Source organism: Perognathus longimembris, chromosome 28, assembly GCF_023159225.1.
Source record: "Perognathus longimembris pacificus isolate PPM17 chromosome 28, ASM2315922v1, whole genome shotgun sequence".
Taxonomy (NCBI): Eukaryota; Metazoa; Chordata; class Mammalia; order Rodentia; family Heteromyidae; genus Perognathus; species Perognathus longimembris.
Window position 1 is genome coordinate 13442105 of NC_063188.1, and position 22490 is coordinate 13464594.

The window sequence follows — 22490 nt, forward strand, 5'->3', positions numbered from 1 at the left end:
CTGTGGGCTAGGTCTGAGATTGTCATAGATTAGGGAGGAGAGAAAGGAAGACATGTAAACTACTGCTTATCTAAGTAAGGAAGGATTAGAAAGTAGAATAAGCAAGGATCTACTGTAATTTGATAGAGCAAGAGTTAATAGTTGTGATGGAAGATCCTGAAGATTAATGTTTTAAAAAAGTAGCATTTCCACTGGACCTTGAAAGGTTTGTAGGTATTCCAAAACTAAAAAACATATTATTTAGTGAGAAAATGTGTGAGCAAAGGTGCCAGAGGCCTATGCCTGAAGGTTATCTAGTGGATCGTTGCTCGGGGCTGGGTTGCTAGGGAGAATTCTTTGAGCCTTGCATATGTGGAGCAGTGACTTGTGACTATGACACCTAATTCTTCTCTGAACATCATTAAAGTTTAAACTTGAACATTATTTGTGTACTAATACTTCAAAAGGCTTTTGAATATTATTGAATATATAGCTTTTTTGGTGACAGAGTCACTGTATACAGTTGAGGCTGGCCTGGGCCAGTCAATCTTTCTGATCTTCCTGAGTGGTGGAATTGTAGGTTTGAACCATCTTTCCTTTCCTTTCCAGGAGGATTATTTGGAGCAACCTATAGTAGGTAAATTGGGCTACGGTTTACTAGCATATATGGATTGCTAGTTTATTTGGACCAGAGTATTGGATGCATGGGGAAATAATTGCAGAGATTGTACGCTGAGGGTTTGTAGACAGAAGTGGGAGTGACTTTATTTTGAGATAAGTTTTCACTATGTAGCAGGCTGGCCTCCAATTCAGGGTCTTCCTATCTCTGCCTCCGAAAGAAGTACAAGCGTGACCCAGTATACATGAGTTGAGAAGTTTTCAGTAGAACAGCACAGCCATATATACATGTTAGATTGATCCCTCTGGCTGTTGCAGGTAACTGTGGATGGTGAATGCAAACAGCTTAGTGTTGCAGTCCAGGCAAAAAGTCAGGGGGCCTAAACCGAATCTTAGGGCTGGAGGAGCGATGATTGTAAGAGATGTCTCAGAAGCAGCTAGTGTTGTGTCCTCACTGGGCACATGTGGGTTGGGGGAGGGGTGGGAGGCATTTCAGGCAACAGGGGTGACTGCCAAACAAGTGCAATGAGGGATGCATGATGTTCAGTGACAGTCTGAAATCCCCTCAAAGTGGTGGGGACGGGGGAGGAGCTTATCAGAGGACAGAGATGAAGAAGTTTGTTTGGCCAGTGGAAGAAATCCCAAGAGGCCAGGTGGCACCTCTGAAGCCACGCCCCCGGCCCTGGGCCCGCCCCCAGCCCCACCTCCTCTCCTCTTCCCCCCGCCCATTCTCCCAGCCAGTTGGACTCATCCTCGAGGGCGGGGAGAAGTGGCATTTGAGTCCTCCCGTATCCCAGCAGGCAGTGCAGTCTGGAGAAGCTGACAAAGGAGCGGAGGAGCAGTCGCAGCTGCTTTCCGAGAAGCCAGTGTTGCTGAGGTGAGAGTCCCCCACTGTCCCATCACCCACTTCCTCTGAGTTGTGCCAAACGTGGAAGTTACGTGGCGGAGAGCCCCCGCGGAGGGAATGCCCCGTGCCCCGAGCTGGAGCTGGACTCGGTGATTGCCTGCGGGGCTCCGGGCGTGCGGATGCGGGTGGGCGCTGGGGAGCAGGCACGGCGAGGGGGAGGGAGGTCATCTGCGCCCTGTGTTTGGCTGAAGACGGCCGGGCGGGTAGCTGATCGCCAGCTGATCGCCCTCCGATGGGGGCCTTGCTCTTGCCAGGCGAAGGCACACTCTGAAACGTCACGCTGTGTGCCTGGTGGAGTTCGGTGTTGCCCCGGGGACACGGCTCCAGGGACAACTCTCGAGCGGACGCAGCCAGGAGGGCTGGGGTGGGACGGAGGAGGTTGACTCCTTGCCCGGGGTGACACTGTCCTCACCGTTGGTCCAGCCCCAGCTGGTCCCCCCGAGTGAAGGAAATGGGGCGTGTGTGTGTGTGTGTGTGTGTGTGTGGCGGGGGAGGGGGGAAAACTATGTCCCGGGACGGCTTAGCTCAGTTCACTTTGCCTGGGGGGAGATGAAAAGGGGGATAGGGTGGGGTGGAGAGTCTAGGGAGGAGGGTGATCACCTTCTTAGAATAAAAGGGGAACACAAGGGAGACGTGACCCGTCTCCTTCCCTGGACCTCCACTCTGATCTTGATGGTTGCACCAGCTGCTAGGCTGTAAACAGGCTCACATGACCGGTTTCACATGGAGCCCTCCGGGGTGGAAACTCAGCTAGAAAAAGGCTGGGCCTCAATCAGGTGGGGCTGATGTCTGTGCTGACGGCTTTACTATTCCTTCCCAAGCCCTTAATGCTCCCTGGTTCCCCCTTTGGGGAAATTAACGGACATCTGTCCTCTTCAATTGAAGTAGCATTTCTGTCCCTGTACAATGGACGCCTTCACTTTGGGGAACAAGGGAAAAACATTAAGTGAAAACAGTCGCACCCTTTAGACCTTTGAGGGAAATAAGAGGTCACAAAACCTGGCAATTTGAATTCTTCACATTCTGCCTAAAAAGTAGCCCTGTTCTTTCACAACGCATTGTGTTCTCAAACGTGAATTCCAGACACAGGGGAAAGTCTACTTTTTCATGCAAGGCAACATGTGTGATTTAATACACACTTGATGATGAAAATCTTGTCCACATTTCCTGTAAATATTGGGAAATCTCTTCACTTATGAAATACTACATTCAGGAAATTGAGTAAGGGGTGAACACCAACTTTTAGATTACACATATATTTGATATAAAGTAGTGAGAAATTTGTTTCTTTTTTTTTTGCCAGTCCTGGGGCTTGAACTCAGGGCCTGAGCACTGTCCCTGGCTTCTTTTTGCTCAAGGCTAGCACTCTGCCACTTGAGCCACAGCGCCACTTCTGGTCGTTTTCTCTATATGTGGTGCTGCAGAATCGAACCCACGGCTTCATGTATACGAGGCAAGTACAATTGCCACTAGGCCATATTCCTAGCCCAGTAGTGGGAAATTTGAAAAACAAGAAAGAGGGCTAAATGTGTCTTTCACTTTGTTCACTTCTATATACCAAAACAGGATGTGAAATTAATATACTTTTTGAAGTTTTATAGAACTCTTAAAACAACCGATGGATAATGAAATACCAATATATTTGAAGGTTTAGAATGTCTCAAATCTCTGACAGGTGATTGTGGTACATTCCAATATATATAACACACAACTAAATATAATTGATAGCAACTGTAAAGTAATCTTTCTTGTTGGTTGTAGAGCGTGAACTCAGGACTTGGATACTCCCTAATCCTCTTTGAGGTCAAGCCTATCACTCTTACCACTGGAGCTACAGCACCACTTCCAATTTTCTCATGGTTAATTGGAGGAAGAGTCTCAAAGATTTAACTGCCCTGTCTGGCTTTGAACCACAATCCCTAGATCTCAGCCTCCCTCAAGCCACACCTCCAACCTTAACTTCATTTTCTATAAACTTAAAATAAGAAACAACAAAATGCTACCCCATTTCCTACTAAACCCAGTAAAGAAAGTAATCTATTTTTTTCTCTTTTTCATATTTAAGACAAAAAATACAGAGAAATATCTTCCCAAAATAGTAAGAAAGTTGATTATGAGTGTTCCTCTGAATCTTGTTTAGCTACCTTAGAATATTATGAAGACTCTTGCCCTACATGAAATAGATTATTAAGTGATTCACTCTTTGAAACCCTCAATTTCCTCATCTATACTATAAAGTTTTTTGTTTCAGTCTCTAATGCTTGCTGTAGCTCTCAAACTCCCCAGAGGAGTGCAGTTTTTGATAGAAAACTATTTTTGGACAAATAATAACTTGGTCAAATAAGCAAAGATACTGGTAACAACTAAAGAACATGCCATAATAAGAGATATCCAGGATCAGGATAGAAATAGGAATTGCATCCTACAAACTTCTCATTAAGTAACTTTGACATACAGATTGACCTGTCCCTCTGTCTTCATCAGGAAATTGAAGATGGCCTCAGCTAAATCATAACTCCCAAATTAGAAATAACAGCTCCACTTGACTTTCTTGACCTTCGTGGCATAGTACAAAGTCTACTCTTTGACTCATTCTGGCTTCTTCATGAGCAAAGTGGGCTCTGATGTTTTTTACTCATGAAATTAGAAGAAAAGGTTGAGGTTTGTACAAAGATCTCTCTTTGGTGATTCCTTGCTTAGACCACCAAAACCATTGTCTGATTTTCAGCTCTTCAAGGTTCAAACTTTATGTTACCACATCCCCAAATATCAGTCTTAGCGATTTGTCACACCAAGCAAATTCACAAAAGGTTTGTTAATAGGAATGTAGATTACTAACAGTGAGAAGTGAAAGTACCAGAATAAGAGGGTCCTTTGCTCTTGATTATATGGACACACTTAGAAAATTTCTCTCCAGCTCCAGTTTTCTAGGGTCCACATGGAATACTCCTTTAAAACCTAGCAGTTGATTCAACAAAATCACATGCTTACTTTTACATAGAAATCACTTCCTTGATACCTTTGTACAACTATATTCTTGTCACCTGACTGAACTGGTCACCTCTAAAACATCTCAAATCTATTTCTTCTCCATTCCATCTGCCGTAGGCTAAGCTGGCATGATTTCTTCATGTCACATTCATCCAACAGTGATTTTGTTTTGTTGCTGGTTATGCAGCTTGAACTTAGGGCCTGGACGCTATCCCTGAGCTATTTTACTCAAGGGTAGTACATTGAACCACAGCTCCTTGAGTGCCTAGTTGCAGATAAGAGTCTCACGGGGACTTTTCTGCTAGGGCCCAGCACAATGTGTGTGTGTGTGTGTGTGTGTGTGTGTGTGTGTGTGTGTGTATTATAACTAGCCTAGAGTCAGGTGTTGTGCTTAGGTCAATGGCCACAATGCTTGCTTCCAGTCTCACCAGGTAGTTTCCTGTCCCAAAGACTGTTGTACCTGATAGTCACCAAGAGCGCTCATTAAAAACACAGATGGCTGGGCCCCACTCCCAGAATTTCTGATTCAGTTGGTCTAGTGTGAAAACCAACAAATTGCCACTTGTGACAAGTTGCCAGGTGAAGCAGCTCCTGCTGCCCTTGTAAGAGCCACCTGCATAGGGAATCCAGCGTAAACCTCCAAATCAGGTTCTTTTTCCCAATGTTCCTCCACCTTCCCTCTGGCCACTCCTCCATGCTCATTTCCAACCAAGTACAGTGCCAGTGCTCACTGTGTCCCTTCTATGCCTCTACACAGACTCTGGAAATTTACCCCTCTGCTCCTGTCGCAGAATCCCATTTGTTAGAATACACTGTCACTTGTGCTCCCAGAGTGCTTTGTGTCTATTGGCATTTGAACACACAGGCATCTCCTATCCTGCGAGGCTGAGGTCTTGAGAGGGTGACTCTCATTTTCATCTTAATATTGCCTAGCATGGGGCCTAGTATATATAATATCCATATATAAAGTGGTGAGTAAATGCTGCCCAAGTTTGAGATGTTTCTAAGCTTCTGAGACTGACATATGCACAAAATATATATTTCATATAATGAATATAGATGCTGTTTTCAGAATCGCATATATTTCTTGAAATAAGTGAAAATTTGGGATGCTAGAAGTAGCATATTACAGGGAAGTATTTAAAAATATATTTCTCTAGGGCATTTTATTTGTTTTGCAGTCTTAGGGATTGAACCCAAGCAATACCACTAAGGTATGCCTTCACTCCTATAATGATTTTTATTAATTCATTAATATTATTGTTTTTGATACCATTTCTCACCATTTAGCCCTGACTGGCCTAGCACTCACAATCCTCCTACTTTAGCCTCTTGAGGACTAGTATTAGGTATGTAGCACTATTTTTTTTTTTGCCACTCCTGGGGCTTGAACTCACGGACTGAGCACTGTCCCTGGCTTCTTTTTGCTCAAGGCTAGCACTCTACCACTTGAGCCACAACGCCACTTCTGGCTTTTTCTATATATGTAGTGTTGAGGAATTGAACCCAGGGCTTCATGTTTAGGAGGCAAGCACTCTACCACTAGGCCATATTCCCAGCCCTAATTTTTTTTCTAACTTACTTCATTGTCGTTTTAGAGGTGATATACAGTGGGATTCCCTTTACATACATCAGGTAATAAGTACATTTCCTATTGCATAGTGTAATCTGTTCCGTCATTCTCCCCCCTTCCCCCCTCCCATCTCCATCCACAAATTGCATAGTTCACTTTCAATGAGCTCCACTGCTGCTCTTTTCTTCTGGTTCCGTGCCCTCTCCCACTCTCACAGATGTGCACACAAATAGGTATGTAGCACTCATTTTTGACAAAGAGTCTGGCAGACTGTCCACACTGGCCTTGAACTTGTTATCCTCCTATGTGAACCTCCAAGAAGTTGAGATTAAAAGTTCAAAAAGTTGAGATTACAGGTGCAAATCACAGCACCTGGCTGTTTTTTTTTTTTTAAATTTTAAAAGAGTACCACTCAACTTTTACATCTTGAACACAGAATAGCCTACCACTTCATATCATTTGTAGCTGTCAGTCCAACTAGTATGATAGCAAATTATACTAGAAACCTAGAAAATATGTATAAGAAAATTGCCTGGCTTTGAGCAGTACATGTTAAAATATAAAACATCATTTGGGAAAGCTCTGACTTTAGTAGCATATCAGCCATTTTCAAAAGGCCTAACGTGATAATAGGAAATCAAAAAGGAAGGGATGGTGTGTGTGTGTGTGTGTGTGTGTGTGTGTGTGTGTGTCCGTGTGTGTGTGTGTCCATCCTAGGGTTTCAAGTCAGGGCCCGGGTGCTGTCCCTAAAGCTTTTTTGCTCAAAGTTATTGCTCTGCCACTTGAGCCACAGCTCCATTTCTGGCGTTTTGGTGGTTAATTGGAGGTAAGAGTCTCATGGACTTTCTTCCCTGGGCTGGCTTTGAACCAGAGTTCTCAGATCTCAGCCTCCTGAGTAACTTGAATGATAGGTGTGAGCTACCAGTGCCCAGTCGGAGCTGAGTTTTTTAAATGAAAAGGAACGCAGTTTTAATACTAGTGAGATCAAAGCAACAGAGTTATTGGTCTTGGCCTTTGGCAAAGGCCATATTGAGTATGGAGGACAGAGATAGCTCTTCTGGCCAGATAAAAAGGCTGGCTTGAAGGTGGGGCTAGAAACCCTAATCAGAGTAAATGGTTAGAGCCAGGGGCATGTAGTTTATAGTAGCTGGTAGACTGTGGTAAAGCAGATAAATGGCTACCTAATTCCTGGGAAAGACTTGACTTTGAGTCATTCTTAATGTTTCACATTAGAAAACCGCATTTGTACAAGAATCCTCAAGGGCCACTTAATTGGTCTTCTTTTTTTTTTTTTTTGCCAGTCCTGGGCCTTGGACTCAGGGCCTGAGCACTGCCCTGGCTTCCTTTTGCTCAAGGCTAGCACTCTGCCACTTGAACCACAGCACCACTTCTGGCCTTTTCTATATATGTAGTGCTGAAGAATCGAACCCAGGGCTTCATGTATATGAGGCAAGCACTCTTGCCACTAGGCCATATTCCCAAGCTACTTAATTGGTCTTCTTGAGGCTTATGTTTTCTCCAAAGCAGAGGAAATAACAGCAGGTGGAGGATGTGGGGAGCAAGTGAGAATATACTTTTAAAGTGGTTTCTGTGTTCTTTAGTTATCTTACGTTTTGAATCTATGGTGGTAAAATCTAGACAAGCCCCTGGTATATCTAAGGCTCTTATTTTGTTCCTTCTTCTGGTCACTACCAAGTCAAGGAAGCAATAATCCCATGTGGGACCTTGATGTCTGGACTGGTGGCAGAAAGTGTATGTATGTGGACATTTCAGTGTTGCCAGGTGTGGCGGTACATCCCTGGAATCCCAGCCCTGCCGGGATACAGAGCAAGACCCTATCTGAACACACACACACATACACAAAAAGATTTCAGTGTTTATGCTGCTGCTTTGTGGGAGAGTAGTTTGCAAACTGGTCACAAGGTGGTGTACATACATCAAGTTGTCTGGCTAATTTTACTCAGGATTGCTTCACTGTGGTTTGTATAACGACAAGGCAGTTTCTGGTATGGCACCTTCTTAGCTGTATTGTCTGCCTTTAAGGTTGAGAGCCTCCAGTTCCAAAGCACTGCTGGCCCAGTTTGAGGATGGGAGAAGGAAACAGAAGCAAACAAGAGGAGAGAGGAGAGCTAGCTGCCAGTGCTGGTTCTCTCTGATCTTTTGCTCCAGCCCACGTCCACAGTCACCTAAGATCTACTATGAGACCACTTAACACCCTTTGTCTTACATTTATTTATTTATTTCTCAGAAAAACCAATATGGCGTTGTGACTGAAATCTAATGAAAAGATTCAGAATTGAGCCACATAGAACAAATGTCAAAATATTTGATCCATAGAGTGAGTACATAAAAAAGATAAATTGATGAGTTCCTTGGAGATCAGAGTAGTAAGTGTGTGCTACAGGAGGGGGAATTTGAACTGGGCCTTGAAAAATGCATACAAAGCTGGGTGGCTCGTGCCTGTAATTCTAGCTACTCAGGGGGTTGAGGTCTGAGGATCTCAGTTCAAAGCCAGATAGGAAAGAAAGTCTATGAGACTCTTACCACCAATTAAATCACAGAAAAATCTAGAAGTGGTGCTGTGGCTCAAAGTAGTTGAGCAGCCCTAGCCTTTAGCAAAAGGAGCTCAGGAACAGTCCCTAGGTTTGGTGTTCAAGACTCAGGACTGAAAAAAAAAACTCCAAACAGACAGTTTTACTGACTGACAGAAAGAATTAAGCAAACCTTGGCTATTAATACCCTCATAAATAGCATTAGCTACCGTTTCTTAATCACGAAAAGAAGGTTTGCAACTCAGTAAGTGCATTTGTTCCTATCCTTTTAAATAAAACTGAAAAGGAAACAGATCAAGATAATGCTTGGGAGTGGGGGGCTGGCTTAAGTGATTAAAGCGTCAGCCTTGAGCAAAAAAGCTAAGCAAGAACGTGACACCCTGAGTTGAAACCCAGTACCAAAACAAATAAACAAATAACACTGTCTGGGAGGTGACTTGAATTTTTGATAAAGTCTGACAAATGTGGTCTTGGAAAGCAGGGTTTTTATCTAAAGATAGAGAAATGTATATTCAGCCACCACTACCCAAGAGGGAGGTATTTTGGATTGAGACAACAGAGGAGATAAGAACTGTAGAAGGAAGTATGAGTCTAGGGACCACAATTCTTCCTCCAGTATCCTGTACAGTCCTAGGTAAGTATCTTAACAATCCTGGGCCTGCTTTCCTCATCTGTGAAAAGGAAAAGCTTGGGCAAAAACACTGACTTGGCAGGTACTTGATTTCTGGAAAACAGCATCATAAACCAATTAGAATATAAAAATCATATACTAATTTTACCAGCTTACTCTATAATCTCTCTTGGGCCTTTGTGCTTTATCATTTTGCAGTATGGACTAGAGCACAGAGAAAGTGTTAGTCTCCCAGAAATCCATTAATTAGTGACCAGTGTTAGGGATCATTATGTCTATTGGCAGTCACCTAATTCTGCTCTGGTGACCTGATATAATTCTTTCCTAATTTTCCTTGGCTGGAGTTTAGCAGGCAACTTATAGCCAAGAGAAGTGATAAATAGGAAGGATATCAAAAATAGTAAGTTGCTCACACATGATAAATGCTTTTTAATGGTGACAAGGAGATAATCTCTTTATGATTCACAGCGATGCATGTATATATACACACATATGTATATATACATACATATATATGTATGGACACACATTCAACTTGCAAAGAGTAAATGTCACAGGCAAATGATTTCTTCTAAGACTTTATTCTGAGCTTGTAAAATTCTACTCTAGTCAGGGCCAACTAACTTCTTAAAGTTAGAACTAAGGGGTCTGGGAATATGACCTAGTGGTAGAGTATTTGCTTCCCATACATGAAACCCTGGGTTCAATTTCTCAGCACCACATATATAGAAAAGGCCAGAAGTGGCGCTGTGGCTCAAGTGGCAGAGTGCTAACCTTGAGCAAAAAGAAACCAGGGACAGTGCTCAGGCCTTGAGTTCAAGCCCCAGTCCTGGCACAAGAAAGAAAAAAAAATGTTTAACAAAAACGATGTCTCTTTTATTTCATCACTTCAAATGTTTATTTGAGAAAAACTTACATATTTATATGGTTTTTCTATGTTCCCTATTTGTGTATTTCTGTAATTGATCACAGGTTGAAAGCCTATGAGAAGAACACATGTACATTTCTTTAAGTTGGTAAAAAGCTATGTAACAGCCAGGAGGAAAGGTCACAAGGCATGTCTCAGAGATTTGGGGACCTATTTGAATGAATGTTCCATGCTTTTCGGGTGTGTAGAGAGGCTGGGTTAATGAAAAAGAGTATCATATAATTTTCTTTCTCTCGTTCTCCTACTTCTAGATTGCCAAAATGCTTTGGATTTTTTAACTGAACCTAAGAAAATCCAAAATAGACTTGAGACTGTTAAAACAGAAGCTGCAGCAAGGGATTCAGTGCCAATGCATCAACAAAAAAGACAACCAGAGTTAGTGGAAGGAAATCTTCCCGTGTTTGTGTTTCCTACAGAGCTAATATTTTATGCTGATGATCAGTCAACACATAAGCAAGTGTTGACTCTGTACAATCCCTATGAGTTTGCCTTAAAGTTCAAAGGTGAGTCTCTTAGGCCTAACTTATGAATCTTTAACTAGTCCCTACTAATCTTTTACTTGGAGAAACAAATTGATTTCAACCCATTAATGGCCATTGTGGTTTTCTCTTGCAGTTCTGTGTACTACTCCAAATAAGTATGTTGTCGTGGATGCCGCAGGCGCAGTTAAATCTCAGTGCTGTGTAGATATGTAAGTCCAAATCACTTCTTGCTAACACACTTGGCAGTGTATGACTATTTTGTATTTTAACTGGAAAAAGAACTTCCTTATACTCTACTCCCACATAGGTGGTTATAATCTTGTTGAAGTTTTTCTACCAAAAGCTAAGACATTTCTGAAATATTTCTAAACAACCCCACCAAATGCTTCCTACTGTATGTGCTGTCTTTCTTCAAATACCATTTCCTCCTTGGGGTTTTAAATTAAGGCAGAGATGTTCATAAAGTCAAGTTTTGACTTACTCCTTTCAATTCCTCCAGCTCTCAATAATAGTGACTTTAGTTTTCTTTCAAACATTCAGCTCTTAAAATGGCAGTTGGGAAACTAATAATACTACTACAGTCTAAGAACAATGGTAATATAAGTTCACCTGCAGTGATTCACCTAGTAAGCCTGCAAGTTAAGCTACATAAACAGGAAGGTAGTATGTAAGAAGTCATCTGCAAAAGGTTATGTAGGTGCTTCCACATAATTTCATTTTAAGATTATCAGATAAATGCCTGTTAGTTCAAGCTGTACATGTTTAATTTTCTCTTTAGAACTCGTGGTGACCAGATGGATGGCTTCTTTGACCATCCCTTAATTTAAGCTATCAAGTAAATTGTATTGGTTTAATTCTTCTGTGAAAATGAAAAGCACAGTTCTTATGGATACAGTTTCATCATTTCAGAGCCATAAGATAATGTTTTGACATATTTCTTTAGCATAACCTTGCCAAACAAAAAGTGTTACCTTTGACCTAGTTGTTTTACATTCCCTAAGAAGAAAGAAACACATTAAAGGGATTTGTAGAAAACTTCTAAAAATTACATTGCCTTATGGTCTTTTCTCTTTAGAAAAAAATACAAGAGCCTGTTGTTAGCTTTCTGGCACTTTGGTTAGACTGGATTACTTATTTAGTTGTACATTTTATGTTTATGTATATATAAAAGCCAGTTTAAGTGGTGAGCTTTATGATGAATGACATGACATGATATGTGTGTGTGTGAAGTAACTATTTCCTATATTCCTATTTACAAAATAATTCAGAAAGAAAAGTCATTGTTCAAGGGAACTTTTCTACCTCTCCTTTCTTGTACTTTTATTCTGTTAAAATATGCATTGCATCAACTGTTTCAGAATTACCCATTCTTTTTTTAAATTTATCCTGATTTTTCTTTGAAATCATTAGAAACTCTGTGTTCTTGAGGATTGGTTAGTGTCAGTTAATTAACAGAGTTTCACCTATTGAAATCTCTTTGCTGTACTGTGTTTGAGAGGTCTCAAAACTTAAACAGCTTCTGTTATTCTTTTGCTGTTTTCAGTGTGATTCGTCACAGAGATGTTCGATCCTGTCACTATGGTGTAATAGACAAATTCCGTCTTCAAGTTTCTGAGCAAAGCCAGAGGAAGGCTTTAGGAAGGAAGGAGGTTGTTGCTACTCTTCTCCCATCTGCAAAAGAACAACAGAAGGAAGAAGAGGAAAAAAGAATAAAGGATCAATTAACCGAGAGTTTGTTTTTTGAGCAGTCGTTTCAACCAGGTAGTTTGGATGTTTTTTTAAGCCTTTTTGAGATCTTTCTAAGTTCAGCCAGGGAACTAAGAATAGTTATTAGATAATCTGCCACTTTAAACCTACTCAACTATTTCAAAATGAAGCATAGAGATGAGAACTACTGAACTAAAACAAGAGGCAACAGCTGGGCCCTAGAGCTTTCATGAGACCGGGCCATAAAGAGAGACCAAATATTACTTTAGGTTTCTAAAGAAATATATTTATTTATTGTATATAAATTCAAGATTATAGATGTCACGTCTGTATGTACACACATGTACACACGTGATTGGATACTTCATGCACCATTCTTTATGATGCTTGCACAATCTGACAATCATGTACTCTTGTTTCTTTGACTTTCTTATATCCTTTCCCATTTAATTAGTCTGAGGGAGGAGAGAGATTGTGTTTGGCAATAGGCCAAGCTTAGTTCACTGTTCATATTATTTTGAAAGAAAAAAAATCTCATTAAAGTTGAAGTTAATTAAACTAAGTAGATTATAATATCCCCGGTGGGCTATTAATTGAATCCCTCTCCATTCCTCATTTCCTTCCAGCTTAGATATTCAGGAGTGTTATGATATATTCTTTCAACAGTGACATCCTCATTCAGCTCCTCTGATGTCATTCCTCCTACCTCCTAACTTCTCATTATCTCTCCCCCCAAATCAATTATCAGGTAAGGGAGAGGAAAATTTCCATAGAAAAATACAGAAACTTTTGGATAGTGATATAGGAACGTGATACCAGCTGTCCTTGAAATTACAATATGTGTGTGACTTAAAAATATTGTCGTTACATCAGTTTGTAGATCTATAGTCAGTTTGTTATCTTCAGATCTTTATTTCAATAACACAAGGAGTGGTGCCTCTTTCCTTTATAGCCAAGGGTTTTCTCAATCAATGCAGGGACTACCCAGACTTCTGATGGTGCCAAGATTAGGGACTGGGTGGTAGGTAGTAGGGGACCAGGTAGTATTTCTTTCTTAGTGGTCATTATTAACTAGCAAGATCAACCTTTTGACTTTAGATGAAAGAGAACCATTTTCTTTTTTTTTTTTTGTCAAACTGATGTACAGAGCGGTTACAGTTTCATACTTTAGGCATTGGATACATTTCTTGTATTCTTTGTTAACTCCTCCCTCATTCCCCCTCCACCATCCCCCTTTCCATTTCCCCCCATGAGTTGTTCAGTTGATTTACACTAAACAGTTTTGCAAGTATTGCTTTTGTAATCATTTGTCTTTTTTACCCTGTGTCTCTCGATTTTGGTATTCCCTTATAGTTTCCTAGTTCTAATACCTGTATATACGGTTTCCAATGTACTCAGATAAGATACAGAGATAGTGCAGGTACAACCACAGGAAGGGGATACAAGAAGATCATCAATAATAGAAACTACGGTTTCACATCACATATTGAAAGTAATTACAACAGTGATATAACAGTCGTTTCCATAACATGGAGTTCATTTCACTTAGCATCATCTTATGCGTTCATAAGGGCATAGCTATTGGGCTCTTGTGATCCTCTGCTGTGACTAGCCTAAACCTGTGCTAATTATTCCCTATGAGGGAGACCATAGAGTCCATAAGAGAATCATTTTCAAATGATGCTTTTTGCAGTGCTGGGAATACAACCCAGGATCTTGCCCATACCAGGTAAATGCTCCACCACTGTGCTACATCCCCAGGCAAGCTGTTCTTTTAAGACAGAGTTTCACTATGTAGTTCAGGTTGACCCTCAGGCTCAATATTCTTCTGACTTAGCTACCACACTGGGCTATTTTTCTAAGTATAACTACGAAGAACTTAGTCTATGTTGGCAAAATGGTATTTTTAACTTCATCTGTCTACTAAATAATACTTTTTGTGGTTCTAGTATATGGAATTTTGTTTTTCATGAAGATTACCTGACCTAAATGCCATAATAAATTGAGATTGTATTTTTGAAGGGTTTTTTTTTTTTTGTCCCTTGGCAATAATTGGGGTTAGAACTCAGGGCTTTGTGCTTGTTCAGATTTGCTTTTGACTGGCATGTTACCACTTGACACATAGCTCTAGCCCTGGATTTTGGTGCTTATTTTTGAGATGAGGTTTCATAGGTGTTTTCTGTTTGGGCTGACTTCAAACTATGACCCGCCAGATTTCAGTCTCCTGAGTAGCTAGGATTACAGGTGTGAGCCACTGGCACCCCCTTGGAAGGTTTTTGTTTATATGTCATTTTTTCCAGGTTTTCACTTTAGAAGAGACTTCAACAAAACTAGAAGTATTAGAAGTAACTAGAAGTGTTAGAAGTATTAGAAGGGCAACCAAGTTGAGACTCACAGTTAGCAGGAGAATGGTCAAAGGCTTCATCATGAAAAATTGGAGTTTAAAATGTACTAAAAACTGACTGTAGTAGAGCATGCCTATAATCCCAGGACTGGGGAGGCTAAAAAAAAAGAGTATTTATACTTCAAGGTCAACCCAAGGGTAAACCATGAATTTGAGGCCAGCCTGAGCTACATAGTGACCTTATATCAAAAAAAGTCACTAAAATGAAAAGATGTGTGTGTATGTGTATGTGTTCATTCATCCATAGTAGTGAGGCTTGAATTGAAGGCCTTGAGCTCTTGCTTAGCTTTTTCACTCAAAACTGGAGTGCTGCCATTTGAGCCACACTTCAACTTCCAGGTTTTTTATTTATTTATTTTTCCTGGTTAATTGGAAATGAGTGTCTCACAGTTGGCTGAGTGAGTTGCCTTTGAACTGATCCTCAGATTTTAGCCTTCTAAGGAGCTAGGATTATAGATGTGAGCCACTGGTACTGGCTTGAGGAAATTCTAATTACGTTCAGTATATATAAAGATATATTCGCTGGGCATCAGTAGCTCACCCTTGTAATCCTAGCTATATATAGGCGGCTGAGATCTAAGGAACAAGGTTCAAAGCCAGCCTGGGCAGTCTGAGTTTCTTATCCCCAATTAATCACAGAAAAGCCAGAGGTGGCACTGTTGTTCAAGTGGTAGAATGCTAGAGTTCGTTTACATTTAGTGGACTTAACTAAAATGAAGAAAATCTTGGAAGTGGAGATATGGCTCAGGAGTAGATCCCCCCTACCCCCATCAAGGGCTCTGAGTTTAAGCCCAAGAAAACTAATATTTAAATAAATAAATGAATAGATGAATGAAAGAGAAAGAAAGGGAGAAAGAGAGAAAGATGTTCTTAAAAGATACAGTTGAAGCTTGGGTTTGTCTTAATTACATTATCAATGAAGTACTATATTATGTTTGAGTCTGTGCCCTATGGCTTAAGAAAATTATGTTCTTTAATATTGTTTATAATAATAAATTGAAAATGATCTAAAAGTGAGAACTGACTAAATTAGGAATGTTGATAAAATGGTATACTAGGCAGGCATTTACAATCATCTGTTATTACATAGAGCAACAGAGGTTTATATACTGACAGAGAAAGCTTAAAATATTTTTCAGTGAATGTGGGAAAGTAGTTATGTAATAATAGTGCATAAAATTTTCATTTATGTAAAATATGTTGACATGCTTATATGGCCATTTGTAAAATCGGACAATTGTCATTAACAATATTCTAGGAGAACGAGAACATAAAGGAAACTTTATTTTGTGTATTTTTATAACATGTTTTATAATAATTGCATAGTACCAGAAACAGGCTATATATTTCTATTTTGAAAAATTTCAAGCATTTCTAAAAATGGCTTTTGGAGCTGGGTATCAGGGGCTCCTACTTGCAATCCTAGCTACTCAGGAAGCTGAGAGCTGAGGATTGCAGCTTGAAGCCAGCCAAGGTAGAAAAGTCAGTAAGACTCTACCCCCCTCCCCATTAACCATAAAAAAGACAGAAGTGGAGGTGTGGCTCAATTGCTAGAGTATCAGCCTTAAGTAAGAAGGCTGAGAGTGCAAGACACTGAGTATTGACACAAAAAGGTTTTTTTTGGTAATTTCTCTAAATATTAAAAATTCATTTACTGTAGTTCTCTTTACTGTAGGTTTGCAGTTAATGGTATAGCTGTTACAGTAAACATTTCCCTTGAAACTTCATCCATGTGGATTGGAGATATGGCTGGAATGGTATAGTACTTGCCCAGCAAACATGAGGCCCTGAATTCAGACCCTAGTATCACGAAAAAGAAAAAAGATTATGGACTTGATCTGGTTCAGTGGTAGAATGTGCAAGTACAGGGACCTGAATTCAATCCCCAATACTGCCAAAATGAAAATTCATTCTTTTTACAAATTAAAGCAAGACTAGGGGTTTTAGATAGTTATGTTATTGTTTCATCCTAAGCAATAATCTACATAAAATTTGAGTTTGTTTACAACACCAATATTGTGTGGCTGTTGACTATTCCTTTTAGTGAAAGGAAGATGAGTGGCAAAAGCCATATAACAGAAAATGTTATTTGACTTCTTAAAAATATCAGAACTATGTAATAGTAGGCTTGATAACAGATCTTTTTAAGTTTTTTTTGCCAGTCCTGAACTCGGGACCTGAGCACTGTCCCTGGCTTCTTTTTGCTCAAGGCTAGCACTCTGCCACTTGAGCCACAGCGCCACTTCTGGCCATTTTCTATATATGTGGTGCTGAGGAATCGAACCCAGGGCTTCATGTATATGAGGCGAGCACTCTACCACTAAGCCACATTCCCAGCCCAGTGACCACTCTTCTTTTCCCCCGGAACTTGCTACCTCCTAGTGCCATTTAACAAAGTTATAGGCTTCAGATAAGTACAACACAAAAACCCCTATGGAATGGGAATGATGGGGGAAGGAATGAGAGAAGTTAGCCCAAACATAAACCCCCTTCTTCTCTCCCCCATAAATACAAAACAGCCCTGCTTGAGTGGCGGCCAATGTGTATAAAGAAACTTTCATCTGAAATTATTTGCAGAAGCTAACTTGGGGCTTTGTTTTTGTTTCTTTACAGAAACCAGAAGTGCGTCTTCAGGACCTAGTTTATTAACTGTCTTCCTGGGAGTGGTGTGTATTGCAGCCCTGATGCTGCCTACGTTGGGGGATATGGAATCGCTCGTGCCTCTCTACCTCCACTTAAGTGTGAATCAAAAATTAGTAGCTGCTTATATCTTAGGTAAGGGTTTTCAAGATGATTTGGGACTTGGGTAGGGTTTTATGTGTCTTCTGCTGGAAAACAGATGAAGGCTAGCAAGCATGAGGTGCTGAGTTCAAATTGCCAGTAACACACACACACGCACGCACACACGCACGCGCACACACACACACACACACAACTCGAGCCAGGCATCCAGCTACTTGAGAAGCATAAACAGGAAGCTGTGGCTGGCCTGGGAATAAACATGAGATCCTATTTGAAAAATAATGAAAGCAAAAAGGGCTTGAGGGTATGGCTCAAGTGGTAGAACATCTCCCTGGCAGGCACAAGGCCCTGAGTATAAACCTTTCTTGCCCAAAACAGAAACGGATTAAGGATTGTTTCAAAAGCTTTTTGTTTGAGATTCAGGCTCAGTGGCTCATACCTATAATCCAAGTTACTCGGGTAGAGAGAGAGCAAGAAGACTGAAGCCATCCTAGGCAAAAAGACAAGTCTGTGAGGCCCCCATCTCAGCCAACAAAAAAAGCTGGACATGGCGATGTATTCCTATCATTCCAACTATGTGAGGAGGAGAAATAGGAGGCTCTTGGTCGAGGCCAACATGGTTTATTATTTAAAAAAAAACACAATGCACAAACGATGGAGGAATGTTTCAAATGGTAAAGGTCCTGCCTCATAAGCCCAAGACCATCAGTTTAGTACTTCCAAAAAAAGCATATTGGGCTGGGAATATGGCCTAGTGGTAGAGTGCTTGCCTAGCATGCATGAAGCCCTGGGTTCGATTCCTCAGTACCACATACACAGAAAAGGCCGGAAGTAGCGCTGTGGCTCAAGTGGTAGAGTGCTAGCCTTGAGCAAAAAGAAGCTCAGGGACAGTGCCTGGGCCCTGAGTTCAAGCCCTAGGACTGGCAAAAAACTAAAACCAAAAACATGTTTGAAATTGCATGCATTTGAAGATTTGATCTTTAGTTTACATTTAGTTCTCTTCCACGTATTTACCTACTAGCAAAGTCTGTATTAACCAATTATTTTCCTTGTGCTGACTTAAATTGATATATGACGTGTATAAAATCCATATATCCTAAGATCAGCATTTCTGCTTGTAGAAATAAGATGTTTACAATGGTGAAGATGGACCTTGTTTATTATTATGAACCTTTTTCCTTAAGTCAGTTTCCTCCTTTTTTTCATTCTTTTTCTTATCTTGGCTTGAAATACTTTAGTTAATTATTTAAATTGAGCAAACATTTGTTCAGTGTCATCCGTGTGTCCAGGATTGTGGTTCTGGTGATGAATGACTCTTAGTTCTATTCTGTTGTCACTTCTCCTTAATCTTTACTCTCCATATTCCTTGGTGTGCTCTCTTTATTTACTTCAAAATTGTCTTTTAAATTGTCTCCCTATGTTCTGGGTGTGCTCTTTCTCTCCCTCTTCCTTTACCTTTGATTCTTTTCTCCCCAGAACTATCCATCCGACTGCTATTAGGTTGATTTACATTCTTCTAAGATTTAATTACTATGTCATACTCTCAAACCCTTCAGTATAATATCATAGTTTGGCACTGAACACATTCCCCATATCTGTTTGAGATCTAAAGAGTCAATATTATCTAACTGCTTCCTGTATAAATCTATGACCAAAGCCTATTGGATAATTTATTGATTCAAAAAAGATGATCTAAGCTGGATACTGATGGCTCACAGGTACAATCCCAGGAAACCCAGGAGGATGAGATCTGAGGATTACCATTTCAAGGCAGTCCTGGCAGACATATCTGGGCAGACAAATTCTTGAGACTCTTACCTCCAATTAATCAAAAAGCTGGAAATGAAGGTGTACCTCAAGTGATAGAGCACCAGTAGTGAGCAGAAAAGCCGAGCAAGGTCCTGAGTTCAAGCCTCAGTAACTACCTGTACCTAAAGAAATAAAAAAACAACTCATCTAGATTCCTATCCTTTTTTCTGCCTTGACCTCACCTGAAGTGCTTGCCCATCTCATTGTTTCCTGTCTATCTTTTTAAAGCTTATTAGTTATACAAGGGAGGAGCTCATTGTTACATCTCTTGTCCACATGTTTACACTGTATTCCAACTGATCTTACTGTATCATACTTCCTGCCTCTTTCTTCCCCCCAAAGAGCATCCCCAACAGGTTTCCATTTTCATAGTTGCAAATCTATTTCACCAAGATTCAGTCTCCTTCACCTTCCCTACCAGTCCAACCCCTTCCCACTAGTTTCTACCCACGGGACAGTCTACCCCCCATGTTCTGTCCATCTTTTAAGGCTTCGCTCAGCTTTTATCTGTGTGTTTGTGTGTTGGTGGGTCGTAGGGGCTTGAATTCAGGGCCTGGGTGCTAGCCTTGAGCTCTGTCACCCAAGGCTAGTGTTCTACCATTTTGAGCCATAGCTCCACTTATGGTTTTCTCTGGTGGTTAATTGGAGCTAAGAGTCTTATGGACTTTACTGTCTGGGCTGGCTTTGAATTATGAGCTGGAGATCTCAGCCTCCTAAGTGGCTAGGATTACAGATCTGACCCACTTGAACCTGACTTCAGCTTTTATCTTTGAGAACAATTTTCATGACTGCCCAGTCCTCGTGATAATTTCCCCTCCCTGTACTTTTGATGTCTGGTGCCGGGATGGGACCTAGCACCTCATGAATGCTAGGCAAGTGCTCTACCACTGCACCACATTCTAGCCTTGTACTTAAAAATATTGCTAGGTACCTGTTATTCACACCTATGATCTTGGCTACTGAGGAGGCTGAGATCTGTGGATCAAAGTTGAAAGCTAACTTGAGCAGGAAAGCCTACGAAACTCTCACCTTCAATTAATTACCAAAAAGCCAGCAATGTAGCTGTGGCTCAAGTGGTAGAGTGTTAGCCTTGAGCTGATTAATATTTAGGAACCTTAGCACCCAGGCCTGGAATTCAAGGCACAGGACTGGAACATACACACAAATGTCATTTACCTACTTACCATTCACTTAGGACTGAGCATGTCCATGACTGCTTATGGATTTTTTTCAGGCAGGGTCTCACTTGTGTAGCCAGGCTGGCCTCTTAACTCTCTTATCCTTTGGCTTTACTTCCTCTGTTCCACACTGCCTGGCATGTTTGTGGTTTCCTATGTGAAATCTCTCAAGCAAATCAGGAATACTATGCTTCTGTGTCTTTGTGGCCTTAAGGTCCTAATGTATCAGGTACTTAATATTTCTGTTCCTGAAGTCAGCTGATTTACCATCTCTTGAAAATGGTCTGCTATTCTAGCTGATGTGACTGGATAAAGTAGGAGGTATTGGATGGCAAAATTAGCTATGACTAGACATTAGTGATGTAATTAAATCTATCCAATGAGTGCCCACTGCTGTAAATAGGATTTCTTCTGTATAATATCAACTAAATTCAAATTGACTTGAGTTCTTCATAGAGTGCCTGCCTATGGTACTATATTTAATTTGCTTGTTGAGGCCCAAATAATTGCTTGTTGAATGGAAGATTTTGTAAAATGCAATGTGTTTAACTGTGTCTTTTTTCTCCCCAATCAGGTCTTATCACAATGGCTATACTACGAACATGAGAGAGGATTTAAACTGATTTCTGAAGTAAATTTGTATTGGAAATATATTGAATGCGGACTGCCTTTTATCTCTATTTCACTCCATGAACACACTACAAACTATTGGATGAGTTCAAATAATTGAAAATGTATATTATATATATTAAAATTATTCAGTAATTTTGAGGGATTCCAGCACTTTATGTTACAGACAGTAGGGATGATTCTAAGTGATAGAGAAATTATTTGAAGAAAGTCTTTTAAATTCTGTATTGTGCAAAAGAGTTCAATTAAAACATTAGTTATTTTCTCATCTTCTCTTCTAATTCACTTTAATTAATAAGGATCATATGTCCTTCTAAGTTACAGGCCTAAACGAACAAACTGACTAGCCTAAAAATAAAATTGCATTTATTTGCTAGCTATGATCAATGTTACTATGTAAATTATACCTTGCCCTTTATGGTTACAAACAGTTGTTATAGTGTTTGTAAAGTAAGAATTTTCCAGTCACTGTGTGGAGAATTAAAAACAAGTATAAGGTATTAAGGGATCATGATTATTGTAGAGTCTCACAGAAAACAGGATATGTTTAATTCATCTTGTGAACTACCAAATAGGATTGTAGTCCAGACACAAAGCGCATATATATATTCTCACAAAAGTAGGCTGATGGCTCTATTTGGTCTAAGAGTTCTAAAGGAAGGTAGGCATTTGTTTAATTAGTTGGCTCGCCCTGGCTTTACCTCTGGTTAATGCTTTACGTTAATGGAGGGAAATCACTAACTTTTCTCTCAAGCTCTTTGTCTGTCCGCCTGTTAAGTGACAGGCCCATATTGGGAGGGTCAGATGCTAGGTGGTTCATGTGAAGAGGATTTTTCACCTTAAACTCTAAGCCAAGTATGGGAACCCCTTGATACCTGTGTCTATTTTATATCAGTCACTGATACATTTTTAAGGTTTTATTTATTAAAACAACTGTACCAAAAAAGGTCCCCTAAGCACAACTATTTACATTTCTTTATAGCTTCTGATCTCTAACATATAAATATATACTACATATGCAGTTTTAACTGCTTTGTCATAGCAACTGCTCTTTTGTCTTAGGATTTTTATCTGAAAGCACAATGTGTTGAGTCTCTTGAAAATCAACTTTCAGATCTTTTTACAGAATGAACTTACGCACCGCTACTGTAGCATTCTCAAGGAATATATGTAAACACAAATGGATGCCTGAAGTTGTTTTCTGCAAGCAGCAATTCTGCTTCTAGAAGCTTTTATGTCTAGTCTCTTGTCATTGTTTAACCATTTGGGGGCGCATAAATCATTCAGTGGATCATGTCTGTACATTGTGTAATAACTGAAAAGCACATAAATGTAATCTACTTTGAACTTTGTTAAAAA

General features: G+C 40.3%; 1 protein-coding gene across 2 annotated transcripts; it reads left to right on the forward strand.

Moving 5' to 3' along the window:
* Positions 1-1338: 1338 nt before the first annotated feature.
* Positions 1339-22490, forward strand: Mospd1 (motile sperm domain containing 1). Of its 2 annotated transcripts, none has more exons than XM_048336272.1 (6): positions 1339-1474; positions 10431-10682; positions 10795-10870; positions 12205-12422; positions 17386-17547; positions 21076-22490. In XM_048336272.1, exons 2-6 carry the CDS (start codon positions 10529-10531, stop codon positions 21105-21107), a joined length of 642 nt encoding a protein of 213 aa, XP_048192229.1. In that variant the 5' UTR covers positions 1339-1474; positions 10431-10528; the 3' UTR covers positions 21108-22490. The 2 variants fall into 2 exon arrangements, with proteins under 2 accessions (XP_048192229.1, XP_048192230.1); XM_048336273.1 differs by lacking the exon at positions 1339-1474 and adding an exon at positions 8310-8406.

What these genes read in the sequence shown, in the direction of transcription:
- Mospd1 (XM_048336272.1), top strand. Translation starts at nt 10,529, where the DNA reads ATGCATCAACAAAAAAGACAACCAGAGTTAGTGGAAGGAAATCTTCCC. An exon ending in TCTCAGTGCTGTGTAGATAT is followed by an intron (nt 10,871 to 12,204) that starts GTAAGTCCAAAT and finishes TGCTGTTTTCAG; the next exon opens with TGTGATTCGTCACAGAGATG. An exon ending in AGTAGCTGCTTATATCTTAG is followed by an intron (nt 17,548 to 21,075) that starts GTAAGGGTTTTC and finishes CTCCCCAATCAG; the next exon opens with GTCTTATCACAATGGCTATA.